Source organism: Cucurbita pepo, chromosome LG17, assembly GCF_002806865.2.
Source record: "Cucurbita pepo subsp. pepo cultivar mu-cu-16 chromosome LG17, ASM280686v2, whole genome shotgun sequence".
Taxonomy (NCBI): Eukaryota; Viridiplantae; Streptophyta; class Magnoliopsida; order Cucurbitales; family Cucurbitaceae; genus Cucurbita; species Cucurbita pepo.
Genome location: NC_036654.1, coordinates 5,959,768 through 5,975,610, shown reverse-complemented (window position 1 = coordinate 5,975,610; position 15,843 = coordinate 5,959,768). Strand labels below are relative to the sequence as shown.

The following is a 15,843-nucleotide window of genomic DNA, read 5'->3' as shown; positions in this document are numbered from 1 at the left end:
GGGTCGATAATTGAAAAAAAAAAAAATATATATATATATATATATATATATTTTTTTTTTTNAATAACTATAATTTAAATTAAGACGATTTTAATATATTCAAAGTGGATAATTAGATATTTAACAAAAAAATTGCAAATTAAAATACTAAAATATCCCTGAGAAAATAAAGTCGGGTTCAAACGGGCCGGTCTAATTAATACGTTTAATTTAGCGGTTCAGCTTGAGACACGTGTCGAGACCAGGATAGAGAAACGTGGCGCCACATCACAAATATCAGTCCTCCCGCCATTGCACAAAAATAATAATAATAAATAAATAAATAAAATTGCCCGAATTTCCCTCCTTTCTATTTTCGTCTCGCGTTGTCGCCATTCAGAACTGCTCGCTTTTTCTCTTTAATTTTCTTACTCCCAAAGATCATCGCTAGAATCTCACTCTCCATCAAGCTCCGCGAATGTGTCCGGAGGGCAGATTGATGTTTTCGTTGATCGTGTTAAGGTGATCAGTTCGTTCTCTTTGGATTCAATCACTTCGATGAGAAACAGGTATCTCGCATATTTTTTGAACTCTCTGTTTATTGCTTGTTTGTTTGATATGACTATGAGTTAAGCAGTCGGAGAACTGGTTTAGAACGTTATTTTGTTGTTTTTGTATCTCTTTTTAGATTCAGGCCACGCTAATCTATAGCGGAGGGGTTGATACTGGTCAGTGTGGCCCGAATTGCACTCGTGATCGTAAATAAAGATAAGATCGTTTATGTAAATCGTTCTTCGTTTGAGTCGATTTGAAAATTAATTTTATAATGTTCACGATTATTGTGTGCTTGTGATGTTACACTGGGACTGCCTTGTGAATTTAGTTTCTCCGCTACTAAGTATGTGTCATAGGAGGATCCTGTCTGTGTTATGACATGGAGAGGCTTGAAGCTGAGGCTAAGGATTCTGAAGAAGAATCTAGCAGTGGCATCACTAAACATTTTGTGAGGAGGAACACGAAGAGTCCTAACGCCATGAAATTTTGTTTGCAACCAACCAGTGAAAGATCTAATACAATTCCAGCATCAAAGACATTGGATGACTGTATAAACATTGTTGATCCTAAGAGCGTGTTGACAGTTCCTACTGCCAACAGTAGATTTAGTCCTAGAAAATTTGATGAGCATCATACTGTCGGGCTTCTGTGCCATCTGACATGTATATCGAAACTTTTGAATACGAGGGAGTGACTTTTAGAAATAACGACTCTCCACACTAGTATGATATTGTCAAAAGTATGATATTGTCCACTTTGAGCATAAGCTCTCATGGCTTGGCTTTTGGGCTTCCCCTAAAGGCCTTATACCAATAGAGATAATATTTCTTACTTATAAACCCATTGTCATTTCCTTAATTAGCCAATTAGTCAATGTGGGACTTCCTGCCAACAATCCTCAACAATCGTCCCCTCGAACAAAGTACACCATAGAGCCTCCTTTGAGGCCTATGTAGCGTTCAAATGGTCTCCCCTTAATTGAGGCTCGACTCCTTTCTCTAGAGTCCTTGAACAAAGTACACTCTTTGTTTAATACTTGAGTCACTTTTGACTACACCTTCGAGGCTAGCAACTTCTTTGTTCGACACTTGAGAAGATTCTATTGACTTGACTCATTTAAGAGCATGACTCTGATACTATGTTAGGAATCATGGACTTCCACAATGGTATGATATTGTCCACTTTGAGCACAAGCTCTCATGGTTTTGTTTGGACTTTCCCAAAAGGCCTCATACCAATGGAGATAATATTCCTTACTTATAAATCTATATCATTCCCTTAATTAGCCAATATGGACTACCTCCCGACAATCTTCAACCGTGAGACTCCATGAAATGCATGAAATGCAGTAGGGTCCACCCAGCTATGTGCTACCACTTGCTCTAGGTCTAGGAGAACTCCGTTGAAGTCGCCACTTCCACTGTTTTCAGGAGAAAGTTTGGACAGAGATGCAGCTGATGCCTCATGTCAAATGGCAGTAGGTGAAATAAAAGAAAAATAATATTGAGAAGACGGAAGAAATCTCAGTTGGTTGCTTCAGGGCCCTAATACTGAAGTCCATACTGCACCCGTTTGTAAGTCAGAGAAGGAAATTGAACCATGTGATATGGGTAACAAAGCTAGGGATCAGCATTGTTTAGCGAAACCTACAGTCAAGTCTAATACAAAGCAAAGGAAAGCCAAAAAAGATTAGTGCCAATTCATCCATGGAAGTTGAAGAAGTTTTGAAAGAAGTAAAACCTGAACCTATATGTTTTATCTTGAGTGGACCTCGTCTAGAAAGGAAGGAATTTCAGACAGATCGAGCGTTTGAAAGGAAGGATTTGTTAGAACCACGAATCTCCAGAATGGTATGATATTGTCCACTTTAAGTATAAGCTCTCGTGGCTTTATTTTTTGTTTCCCCAAAAGCCTCATACCAATGGAGATGTATTCCTTACTTATAAACCAAACCTATGATCAACCCCTTGGTTAGCCGACGTGGGACTCCTCTCCCAACCATCCTAACAGGGGTCGCAGAGGTTCTTACAGTGGTCATATCAGGCTACACATTTCATACCCCTGATCCAGTCCGTAGAATTGAAAAATTATTTTCGGCTGCAGCATCTGGAAGATAACATGTTATTTCCGTCAATTGTGTTTTTTAAGATGCATGATACTTCAAAGATTAGGTAAAAAAGTGATGGAATTACTATTTATATTGTGTTTTCATGTAGGAAATTTTAGAAGTCAACTGCTGTATATTACATTTTAACAACTTAAGTGCACATCAATGTTCTAAAGCACAGTGTTCTATGGTGCAGGTGGATTCTCAAATCTGATTATCTAACAGATAGTAGTCAGGCTGGAAAACTCTTGATGGAGGAGCCTTATGAATGGCACAAGAACGGCCTCACTGAATACAGTGCTATCAATTTGAAGGCTCCTAGGAAGTGTCGGTTCTTGAGGGAGAGAACAGGCCACGGTGCCTTTTATGGGATGCGTAGTATCATATACGGGGAATCTATTGCTACACCTCTGGTACGTCAGCTTGGAAGTTTCAAAATCTGCAATCCTAGATTACAGCCACTCAAGCTAAACCATGAAACAGGATACTCTCAAGCATGCAGTTAAGGCTGGAGATGGGACAATTCTAGCCACATCTCCACCTTATACTAAATTCCTGAAGTCTGGAGTTGATCTTGCTGTTGTCAGCCCTGCACGCCACGTGTTGATTTGTGGGTCCAAGAGTTCTTAAATGATGAGATACCCTGTGTAGCGGCTGATTACTTGGTTGAGTATGTTTGCAAACCTGGTTATCCTCTTGATAAACATGTTCTGTATAATACTCATGCATGGGCGGTAAAATTCTTCTGCAACCTTCAGAGGAGATCAGAAGAAGTTTCCAAGAGTCGATCCCATAGGATGATTGTAGTAATAACGATATTGCCTGCCAAGAGTGCGGGTCTCGAGATAGAGGGGAAGTGATGCTCATTTGTGGCCGTGAAGATGGTTCAAATGGTTGTGGAATTGGCATGCATATAGATTGCTGCAATCCTCCATCAATGGATTGGTTTTGTTCAGATTGCTGCAATCCTCCATCAATGGATTGGTTTTGTTCAGATTGCTGCAATCCTCCATCAATGGATTGGTTTTGTTCAGAAACAGCAAGAACTCCCAAAATAAAAGGAAAGGATTCTGAGGGAAGCGGAAGTTGTTAGAAACCACGCACTCCGCACTCCACAATGATATGATATTGTCCACTTTGAGCATAAGTTCTCATGGCTTTGAATCTCCATTCGCCTGAATGGAGATGTATTCCTTACTTATAGACCCATGATAATCCTCTTAATTAGCCAATGTAAGACTCCCTCCAAAAAATCCTCCCCTCGAACAAAGTACACTATAGAGCCTTCCCTGAAGCCTATGTAGCTCTCGAACAACCTAACCTTAATCGAGACTCGACTCCTTTCTCTAGAGCCCTCGAACAAAGTATACCCTTTGTTCGACACTAGTCACTTTTGACTATACCTTTGAGGCTACCAACTTCTTTGTTCGACTCTTGAAGATTCGATTAGCATGGCTAAGTTAAGGAACCACGACCCCATGGTAGGAATCACGACCTCCACAATGGTATGATATTGTCCACTTTGAGCATAAGCTCTCATGGTTTGCTTTTGATTCTCCAAAAAGCCTCATATCAATGGAGATGTATTCCTTACTTATAAATCCATAATCATCTCCTTAATTAGCCAGTGTGAGACTTCCTCCCGATAGGAGTGACGTTAGATCAAACATATTTATTCTAATAACGAGGAAAGTTAATTTAGTCTAAATCTTGTATATTCCCGTCCTGTTTAAACAAATGAAGTTGCTTGTCTCCTTGCAGGTCTTTTAGATGGTCTGGAGAATTTCATCAGTTGATTATCTGCTGCGGTTTGACTCTCTAATCACTCAGGTTTGGAAGCAATTTAGTTTGCATGCTTCGTAATTAAAATGGTAATACTGCTGTTTATTTGAAAGTATAGAGTTTGTGAATAGTGACATTTTCTTTTACTTTTGTATCATCTGCAACATGTTTCTTTAAATGTCCTAGGCTGGACTAGGATAGAAAGGCTAGGCTTTTCTTGCTTTTCTGTGGAAACTTCTTGTTCTTGGGTCCCATCATCACCTTTATGATCAACCAACTCTTCCAGCATATCTGCACACTTCCCCTTACATGACAGCAAATAAAGATAATAGGTTTTATAAGACTTTGGATGACACAACGGTTGAAACCTAAATGCCACGACAATAATGTTCTAATACTAATGGTTGTAGCGAAGTAAAATCGATGATACTTACACACTTACAAGCAGAAATTAAACAAATACACAAAGCTTTACATAGTTTGGAGAGATGAAATTTTCTTACATCCACGGGTGGTAGTCAATCACTATAACCAAAATCAAAGTGTTTACAAATGTATCTCTCACACTCTCACACTCTCACACTAGAAAGTCTCTCACACAGATTCTCTCAATTACCTCTAGACAAATACAAAATGACAATAACTTCACACAATGCTAGACAAAGCTTTATATAGGATTACGAACCAAATAAATGAGAGTTATAAACTAAATAAATGTCAATACATCATAAATCAATCTATTCTTCATGGCAATTTACAACAAGTTGTTATTGTTAAATATTGCTGACCTCATTCTTTCTGAGGTATGGATTGATAATTACAAACAAACAAAAAAAAAATGGTACAAGTTGCTCTGTTATGGGGGAGAATTCAAAACTTTGAAGGGTGTGGATGAGATGTGGAACCCATGTCTTTTTGCACAAAAATTTGACATTTTAAGACGAACATTTTGTGAGCCCAATCCTTTGAACCATTTCCATAATTTAATATCCTTTTTGTGCAACAATAAAATTTAATGTAAGTGGGAATTTTGGCATAAAACAAAGAGCCCAAGTTATTCCTAAAGGGAATTTGGTTAAAGAGATGTGTATAGACATGTGCCAATGGAGTCTATTCAAAGGATCAAATATATTTCAAACCCCATTACATCTCTTCCAAGCAAAGATAAGACTTTTATTTTGGGTTAGAGATTTTTGTGAAGGAGAAGAGGAGTTAAAGCTATCGTTATCTTTTTGTTCGTGTTTTACTTCTTACATGGAGATCAAAGTATAATGTGATATTGAGCTTAGAATGTAATCAAACTGTAGTTTTTGAGGTGCTAAGGCTCGATAAATAGAAGAAAGCATGAAAGATAGTCCATTTGGTCTGATCCGAGTTAACATAGCTTATGAGATAAACATATTAATCACTTGGTTTCAGCTTAAAAACATCCTAGTATTCTTATTACTATATTAAAATTGCCCTAGAATTAGTAGATACAGAAGCAACATTTAGAGTAAGTACAAGTGTTCGTGGATTGGGTCGGGTTTGGTTGGAACATTTTTTTCGACCTAACCCTATTGTTTAGTTGTAAAATTTTTCAACCCAAACATAAAATTTCTAAAGTTTTTGTTAATTTAAATTCAATCTTAATGAAATAAGTTCATGACCCAACCGAAGTAAAAGATGCTAAAAACTCGTTAAATACATGGGATGTCCTTTTTCTTGGTATTGGATCAGAGAGCTTTTATAAAAGGGGCAGAGGAAGAACATTAGCAATCAATTGATCCTAGGCTTTGTGTTAATTAAAGTGAACAAACAAGAATCAATTCCATATAATGATGCTCTACCTTTTTCTCATAGGTGGCAGGAAAATTACCACATTCATCCCACTCCTTAAATCATTCAAAATTACTGCACATTTTGTGGTTAAAAAGCTGAATATCAATTGATTGCTCAACAACCCTCCTTAAATGTGTTTGGATTTTCTTACCCAAAAACTTACCGTCTTACCTTCAATGGGTTAAAAATGGAAAACCATTTTACCCTTTGCTTCACACTATTTTAGGTATCCCAAAATATGTAGTTCGAAAAACGAAATTTAGTAGTTCAAGTATATGTATCATTCTTAGTTAGTTAAGACATGTCTTTGATCAAGAGGTCAGAAGTTTGAATCTTACACTTTACATGTTACTAAACTGAAATACAAAAAAGAATTGAGTAGATAGGACCGAGTGGCAAACTCAACTCTAGAACTCTAGAATCTCAACTCTCGAGCTCGGAACCATATGACTCGGGACAATCTACAATAGGGTTGTAAAAAGAAAGAAAATGGCATGTTATTCTCTCTGAAATGGAAAAGGGAGAAAAGAACAATGAGAGGAAGGAATCAAATTCGATGTAAAAAGTTGGGTTCTTAGCAATAATTTTAGATCCAAAAGAAAAGCTGAGAGGATAGAGAAAAGAAATGGCACAACAACAACAAAGCAAGAACAGTGAAAGGATTCAGAACAGAGACAGACAAAGTCCAAAGTAAAAGGCTGAATGAAATGACAATTCCTTTACAGAACCAAACCAAACCAAACTCATAAGCTCATCAGCTTTCTTCTGCCACTCCCTTCTACTCTACGGCTGACTGAACAAATTTCTTCATGTTTTTGCAGTTTTACCCCCACCCATTGTGGTGCTTTTTTCAAAAATCTGAAACTTGGAGGACCTGCTGACTTGTCAGCTTGATAGAAGCCAACCCCATGAAGAAGAGAAAATGGGATAAGACAAATGAATGAATTCAAACATGGGTTGGTTCTGAACTATTCTCTGCCATTGCAATTTGAAGATTACAATGCCAATACCGAGAATTCAATGCCACCAAACTCATTAACAAGAGAAGAGATTGAAAGAGACTTCACTGAAAATTTAAATTAAAAGAGAGAGAGATAATGAAATGTTGAAGCTGAACTGATGATGATGATGATTCTGTACAAACAGTAGAAATGAAGAACAATGAAGAACAGGGACCAAAATTTTTCCGGCAGTAATTTTGTTTCTTTTGAACATGGTTTTGTTTTGTACAAAAATAAGAGAAGTTGAACCAGAGATTTCCCTGCCGTATCAACCAAAAACCTCAAGATTTCCAAATCCCATGTTTTACAGATTGGTTTGTGATTTGTAGTTGTGAATTTAGCAGCTCAATGCCTCGTACTTGACCGGGAGAGGTCGGTTTAATCCGACTTGCGATAGCAAATTACCGACTGTTGCAAGATCACGGCAGAATACTCCTTGGAATGCTGATTTGTCGTCCGAGGATTTGGCGGTCGACGTGCTGATATGTCCGGGTTTTGGAGGTTTGGATTGTGTGTTTGAAGCTTTGATGAGTTCTCTTTCTAGCTTGCATTCTTGAGCTTGTTGTTGCTGCTGCTGCTGCTGCTGCACTTGAATTGCAACAGCTTGGGCTGCTTGTAATGCAGCTGCAGCTTTCTTTCTCTGTTTCTCTGCCTCTTCCTCGTTGGAGATTGTTGCCATTATGCTTGAGTATCCCTTCTGAAGCATTCTATATAGCAGCAATGCTGACATTTTTGCCTTGTCTCGAACCGAATCGAGATCACGGTCGTCTGAAAGTTCACACCGCTCGATAAAGTTTGTAGCTTTATCGGGTTTGTGTCGTAAACATAGCAGCAAATGAGCTCTCTCCAATTCGGACCTCGAACACCCTCGTCGCAGCCCCATCAAAGAATAGTAATCCGCATTCCCAGTTTCTCCAGAAGCAACTCTCTGCTTCAGTCCTTGAATTTTGACAGTTAACGCACAGAGCTTCCCTGGAATCTCTCTGTATCGCGTCGTCTGTCGCTTCCAAGCCGGACCAGGCAGCTTTCTATCCCTCAACATGGTATTATACAGAAGCTTCAAATGTTCGAGATCGTGCAAACAATCCGGTAAGCATCGAATCGTTTCGAAAAGCACAGCTCGAGTCTCTAAAGCTTGAATGCAGCTAGGATTCAGTGCCAGTGTTCGATTGCAATCAGCAATAGCCTCTGCAATTCGACCAGCCGATTGATAAGCAGAGGCTCTATACATATAACATTCAGCAAGGAAGCCTTGAGGGGCACCTCGGCGACCATCGACGATCTTGCTGAAGTGACGAATAGCCTCAGCATAGAGGCCAGCATCAAGGGCAGCCAGAGCAGCAGTCCTCTTCCGAATGAGAAGCTTAATGTGGCTAAGGAGATTGGTGATCGTTTCAGAATCGGAGAGAGCTCGAGGCGGCGTATTCGGTGGCATCGTGGTCGATATCTCACCGGAGAAAGGGAAATCAGACAGTGAGAAGCTATCTTCAGACCGGCATATACTCTCACGGCGATATGCCGCCATTGCAAGGCGTTTGCCAGTCTGAAGAAGAACCATGGCATCTTCCATCAGCCCCAAATGACAACAAGCTTGACCCAAGATCAAATATCTACAACAAAACCCATCAAGATAAGAAACAGAGGAACCTTGCAGAGAAAGGAAGCCCAAGAAAAACCCAGAAAACAAAAGGTTTAAAAGAAGAAATGAATAATGGGGTTTGCAGTTTGCGGAGCATTTACTCAAAAACCAACAGAAACCATGTCGCCTGAATCATGATAATAAATAGCAATAATAACATCACATAAAAAGCCGAACCCATAAAGCATTTAATACGAGGAATTACACCCCCAAAGAAGAAGAAGAAAGAAAAATCAATAAAACAGAGGATTTCCGATTTGTCTTTTACCTCCATTGCCCTTCTTTGTTGCAGTTTTTACAGAGTCCAGCCATGACCTTCTTCTTCAAATCGGAAACGGAGAAGCATTTAAAGGACGAGTCACAACCGGGCGAGTCGGAGGATCCAAGAAGCTTAACTCGGTCCTTGGAGAGCAGCTGTGAGGAGCCATCGGAGCTTCCGGAATCGTCACCGGCGATCTTGAAACTCGGAATATAATCCTGAAGCATATCGGCGACATCTTTAAAGCGGCGAAGACAGAGGAGGGCTCTGGCTTTGAGCTCGAGGGCTTGTTCGAGCTTAGGGGAAAGAGCCAAAGCCGCATCGATGAGATTCAAAGCGGCCAAAAGCTCTCTCTGTTCTTGAGTGGCAATGAGGGTTCGAGCATCTTTGAGGTATTTATCAACAATCTGAAATGTGGGTATTGAAGAAAATCAAAAACCCATTTGAGAAAAAGGAAAAAAATGAGGTGGGGATTGAAGTAATGTTTACCTTTTTGTTGGTAAGCCACCAGTTCTTCTTGTCAGAGGAGGAGGAAGATTGGGAAGAGACAGCCATTGTTGTTGTTGTTGTTGTTGACGACGACGATGATGACGAAGAAGAAGAATCAGACACCCTTCATAAACCAAAGATGTGAACACGGGAATGGGGATTCCCTTGAGCCTTACAGGGGCTCTGTTTTTCTTCTTCTTCTCTCTCTCTCTCTCTCCCTCTCTCGATGTGCTCTGTTCTTTGGTTCAGTGCAACATTTGTGTTTAATAAATGGCGGAGAATTTGTGAGTGAGAGAGAGAGAGAGAGAGAGAGAGAGAGAGAGAGAGAGAGAGATTTGAAATGTGAAGAAGAAACGGGGAGAGAGTAAATAAGGGGAAGGAGGAGGAAGAAGAAGAAGAAGAAGAAGGGGGAGTGTAGAGAGAGAGAGAGGAAAAAAGAAAGGGAAAAATGCCAGCTTTGACCTCAAGGGAAAGCTTTGATCCTTCAGCTTCATAGCTGGCAGCACACAATAGATTCTCTCTCTCTCTCTCTCTCTCTCTCTCTCTCTCTCTCTAAATTACAGTGGGAGGGCTAGGTGTCCTATAAGTCTAGAGGGTAAGTGGGGCCCACGTGGCCAGGCCATCCATGTCACCCCACCCTAAGTAATTCTTTTTTTTTTAATTAATAAATAAATAACATTTTTTTTTAGTTAGCTTAAATTGGTGTATAATTATTATAATTGAACAGATAAAATATTTATAAGAATAATTGTTGAAAAGAAAATAAAGTTTTGAAGTCTTATTTCCGTTTTAAAAATATATATTTCTAAATTTTTGTTATATAATAAACCCGTTAATTAATATATTCAGGTTCAAAGCTTTAAAAGATCAACAACTAAATAATTACATTAATTAAAGCTTCATTATATAATTATTTAGCCTTTTTATTTGTCAATTTTTAAAACTAAACTAGACTAAATATTTTAAAATAAAAATAAAAATTAATTCTACAAACATAATTTAAGCAAAAATTAAAATTGTTATTCAACCGAACATAAAATAGTTTTTTTTTTAGTTTCTTAAAATAGTTAATTTCTTCCGTGGGAAGGAAGATTGAGGGGGGGGGGGGGGCNGAGAAGAAACCGGATAGTGGGGGTAATTATTTCATCACGGGTGATTGGATTGGATTGAACCACCGGTTTGAAAAAGATATATTAAAAACGCCATAAAATTGGCTGAAAAGTAAGCAAAAGACGTGTGGAAAAGATGTGGGCTTATTTATTTCCGTTCGCCCTAAATTTACTATTTTAACCATCATAATTATTATTCTTATTAAATTCATCATTTTTTTAGTAAATAAAATAAAATAAATAAATAAATAAATAAGTCTCAATGATTTTCCTTTCTTTAGCCAATAATCTTCCCCTACATCATTAATCTCAACTACTCTTTCATTGCAATAGGAACTATGTTGCCAAAAGGGTTGATGCCCATGTTACAATTATTACATTTTTTTTTTAATTTTATCCAATTCTTTTCTCTTAATCCAAAACACTAATTTTTCTCAAATCAAAACTTTATTGTAAACGAGTTTATTTCAATTCAATTATATAATTAACTTCGAGTGTTTTTTTTAGCTAGATTTAGACGTTTTTGTCCCATTCTTACTACTTCAATTGGGTGTTGACACGTTTTTGTTAGGTTTTTTACTGTTTGCTAACCTATTTTTTCACACCCATTTGACTCTTTTTCAATATTACGTTATAGACGAGAGGATTGTACCCAGAATCCATTTGGTACCTAATCACTAGCTTATTTGAGTATAATTGTAAGATCCCATGTAGAGGGGAATGAAACATTCCTTATAAGGGCGTGGAAGCCCCTTCCTAGTTTTAGAACAGTGAGGTTGATCGTCATACGTAATGGGCTAAAACATACAATATCTACTAGTAGTTGGCTTGGAGGCTGTTACAAATGGTATTAGAGCCCACCCCAAGGGGTTGGATTGTGGATCTCATATTGGTTGGAGAGGAGAACGAAACATTGTTTATAAAAAATGTGGAAACCTCTCTTTAGTAGACGCGTTTTAAAATCGTGAGTTTAACAATAACGAGCTAAAGTGTACAATAATTCAATGAATAAGACACAATTTATCATCGTAAAGATCGATAATTCGACCCCATATCTTAAACTCGAAAAAACAACCGTTAATCGTTCGATTTATACTCGAGCATATTAGTTATTCAAGAGAAAAGAAAGCACAAGAATCATGGCTTTTCCTTTTGGGACTTTGCTTTTGATTTCATTTTCATGCCCTTCTCTCTCTCTCTCTCTCATTTTAATGAATGCACATGTACTTAGATACCCATATCTACCTATCCCATATGCCCTTTCTCTTCAAAATTCCCATTTTGCCCTCAAATTTCTTCCCCTTTTTATGCCCTTCTCTTCTGCCACATCACCCTTCTCTTGCCACGTCATTTTTAATTATATAAAAATACCTATTTCTTTAATATATTAACAATGGACTCAAAAGCTTAAATTTAATTCACCCATTTAATTTTAAGTTCAAAAATAAGAAATTAATTTTCCCCCACATAATCAAATAAAAATGCCCATTTTTTAAAATTATATTAATTATAATCCATAATTCTTTATATATCACATAATTTAAGAAAAAATAAATAAATAAAAAGCTTAAATCGAGGCATAAATAATGGCAATACCAAAAATCAGTTCAAACTACAACTCAAATATAATGCCTCCACGTGTCGATTAATGATTTGGAATCATGACAAGGATGAGTGTGCCATAATGCCAGCTCAGCATCAATTTTATTTTATTATTATTTTGTTTTCTTGGTTTTCATTATTGCCTTGTTGGCTGTTTTACGAACAATGATTGGCAGTACATAAACGACAGCGTTTTGGATTATAACAAGAAGTTTGTTTAATATTCTACCAATTCATTCTTTGTGATGGAAGTTGGGGAAAAAAAATTTAATATTATTTTATAATTATTAGATATAGCTGTTTTAAAATATATAAATTAATGCAATTAATTGAATTTTAAATACTTTCAATCAATGATCTTAAATTAACAAATTAATGGAAGTTAGTCAACTTAATAATTATGCATTTTTCTTTAAAATAATTTTAAAAAAAAAATTAACAAAAATACAATAAAAATTCCCTATTACCAAAATTGTCTACTTTGACCTTGTACATACAGTTGTCAGCCTGAAAGTTTTTAAAACATTGGTTACTAGCGGATATTGTCTACTTTGACCCTGTTACATATAGTTGTCAACCTAAAAGTTTTTAAAACATGGTTACTAGCAGATATTGTCTACTTTGACCCTGTTACATATAGTTGTCAGCTTAAAAGTTTTTAAAACATGAAATATTGTCTACTTTGACCCTATTACATATAATTGTCAGTCTAAAAGTTTTTAAAACAAGACTATTAGCACATATTATCTACTTTGACCCTGTTACAAATAGTTGTCAGTCCAAAAGTTTTTAAAACATGGCTACTAGGGAGATGTTTCCACACCTCTATAAAGAATTTTTCGTTCCCCTATCCAACCGATGTGGGATCTCACAGACGTCACTCGAGTTCGATTTTCTAAGCATTTCGTTAGTTCAACAAAATCTTACGTTTTTTTTTTCTTTCTATCCAGCAATTATTAATGCACTATGATTAAAAATACTTTATGAATCCACAAAACTCATACCCGATACAATTTATTGGGCAAAAAAAAAAAAAAAATATATATATATATATATATATATATGTATATATATATATGTATATGTGTGTGTATGTATGTATATATATATGTATGTATGTATATATATAGATATATATGTATATGTGTATGTATATATATATATATATGTATCTATATATATGTGTGTATGTATATATATATATATATGTGTATGTATATATATATATATATATATATGTATGTATATATATGTATATGTATGTGGAGATGATAGAATGATGAGGTCCCCTAGGGAAACTTATCCAAAATGTAAATGATTGTTGNGTATATATATGTATGTATATATGTATGTATATATATGTATGTATGTATATATATATGTATGTATATATATGTATATGTAGATGGAGATGATAGAATGATGAGGTCCCCTAGGGAAACTTATCCAAAATGTAAATGATTGTTGGAAGTAAAGAGAGGTAGGGCATGAGAGAATGATGAAAGGACAGGGGACCCTACAGAAGGGCAGCCCCCCCTTGGGGCTGTGTCCCTGAAAGAGGGTAAGGTTTTAGGGACCAGCCAGTGGGGCTTAGTCATAGGACGACCAAAAGCCGTTTCTCCATGCACATATAAGCTGCTGCTGCCGCCTTCTCTCACACCTCACCTCATCCTGGTTGTCATCCACGTATACATCGCACTCTCTTCTTTACACACACATCATCAACATGTATATTATTGCACGTTATCGGAGTCATATCGAACAAAGAAGTTGTGAGTCCCGAACGTATAGTCATAGTGGCTTAGGTGTTGAACAAAGACGTGAGTCTCAAAGGTGCAGTCATGATGAAGATCCCTGATAGAGTTTTATTAGACCGACAATGTTCTCTAGAGAAGAAGGGTCATCTAGGATAGTGTTGGACGATTAGACGACTTTAAGGAGAGACTCAATGGTGTATTTTGTTCTGAGTGCTCTAGATAGAAGGAGTTGTCACGGGAGGTTCAATGGTGTAATTTATTCGAGAAGAGGATTGTTAGAGTCCCACGATCATGGATATATAAATGATAGTTAGTAAATCAAAAGAAGAAAAATAACAATAATGGAATACAAACACGAGCCTGGTTCGTTGCTTCAAATTAGAACTAATGGGTCCTCCATTTTCGTTGGTATCTTCTTAAATATACAAATGAATTTTCTCTTTCAACGTCTATAATATTAGATACGACAAAACGACCCCCTTTGAAAATGATAAGTAAAGACGTTTTTTTTTTCCCTCAAAGTATATACATATTTTTGTCGTCTAAAGTAAGTCCTTGTTTTTGCATGTGAAACGGGACAACCGCCCTTGTAGTTAAAGACAAGAACCTAAAGGCAAAAAGATAAATAATTATTAACCTAAAGTTTGGATATTAATTTAAATATATAATGAAAAATGTGTAATTATAAACCTTATTATATAGTTTAAATATATAAATAAACACATGTGATGTCTGAATGAGGAGAAAAATGAGCATATGAATATATTTTGATAAATGGGGACATTAGCATTTGCTTGAAATTAATTATTTTATTTTTTATTTTTTTGTTATTTTTTATTGAAATTATTGGTGGCCAACACGTGTTATGTTGAATTATATTGGCTTTTTTTTTTTGTATTTTATGGTTGACTTTTTTTTTAGTGGAGCTCTGAAGATTGGGAGAGCCAACAAAAAAAACCCCACATGAGTCAAGCTTGTGCTTCAAGATTGTATCAAAATTATTGGCTCAATGAATTCAACTAAAAATTGAATTATTTGGAAAATCTAATTTCAAGAAATAAAGAAATTATTTAATAAAAATATATAAATATTCGGGGACGGGGAAGCTTTCTCTGTCCTCATTCCCACCACGTATCTAATTTTTCGTTCGTTCAAAATTTTCTATTTATTTTTGCTAAAATTGGAATGGAAATTCTCAGAGTGGAGTCTGATTTCGAGGTCAAAAGGGTGGAGCCAAAGAGTAATCAATCGGCTCTGCATGTGTCAGCCATAATGACTGCCCCTGCGGCGTCAAAGCCAGCAGTGGCGGTGGAGAAGAACAAGATTTCAAAAGCCATTGAAAAGAAAGAATCCGAGTTGCTAAACCAAAATAGCTCTGATAACATAATGTTTGATTAATCCACCCCTCCTAAATGGTATGAAAATTATCTTATTTATAATCAAATAAATATGAAAATAACAATAAATGGAAGGATAACTATAATTAAAAGGCAGATATTTGCCTTATAATAAAATATCAAATATAATATATATGGGAAGCTATAATTTATTACTAAATATCCCGTCTGTCGAGGTCAAATTCCCCGGAGAATTTTTTTCATTTAAAAAAAATAGTTATTTTGAAGTTTTTATTTTTTAATATAATATTTGGTTAAGAATGAGAAATAGAATTAAATTTGGAATGAAATGTGTGTTTTAAATAGAATACAATCTACCGAACTAATATCTACAGATAAATAAAAT

The 15,843-nt window shown here is 36.3% G+C and overlaps 2 protein-coding genes across 2 annotated transcripts; one reads left to right on the top strand and one right to left on the bottom strand.

Moving 5' to 3' along the window:
* Window positions 1–376: 376 nt before the first annotated feature.
* On the top strand, window positions 377–4,713 carry LOC111778661 (BRCT domain-containing protein At4g02110-like). The gene is given in 6 exon segments (XM_023658612.1): window positions 377–548; window positions 2,838–3,054; window positions 3,125–3,233; window positions 3,236–3,433; window positions 3,436–3,761; window positions 4,403–4,713. Coding segments are annotated over 5 exon segments (834 nt in total). The 5' UTR covers window positions 377–537; the 3' UTR covers window positions 3,735–3,761; window positions 4,403–4,713.
* A 2,626-nt stretch (window positions 4,714–7,339) lies between these two features.
* Window positions 7,340–10,234, bottom strand: LOC111778660. The gene is made up of 3 exons (XM_023658611.1): window positions 9,633–10,234; window positions 9,153–9,550; window positions 7,340–8,855 (listed from the first exon to the last, which is right to left on the bottom strand). The coding sequence occupies exons 1-3, from the start codon at window positions 9,696–9,698 to the stop codon at window positions 7,583–7,585; spliced, it is 1,737 nt and encodes a 578-aa protein (XP_023514379.1). The 5' UTR covers window positions 9,699–10,234; the 3' UTR covers window positions 7,340–7,582.
* Window positions 10,235–15,843: the final 5,609 nt, after the last annotated feature.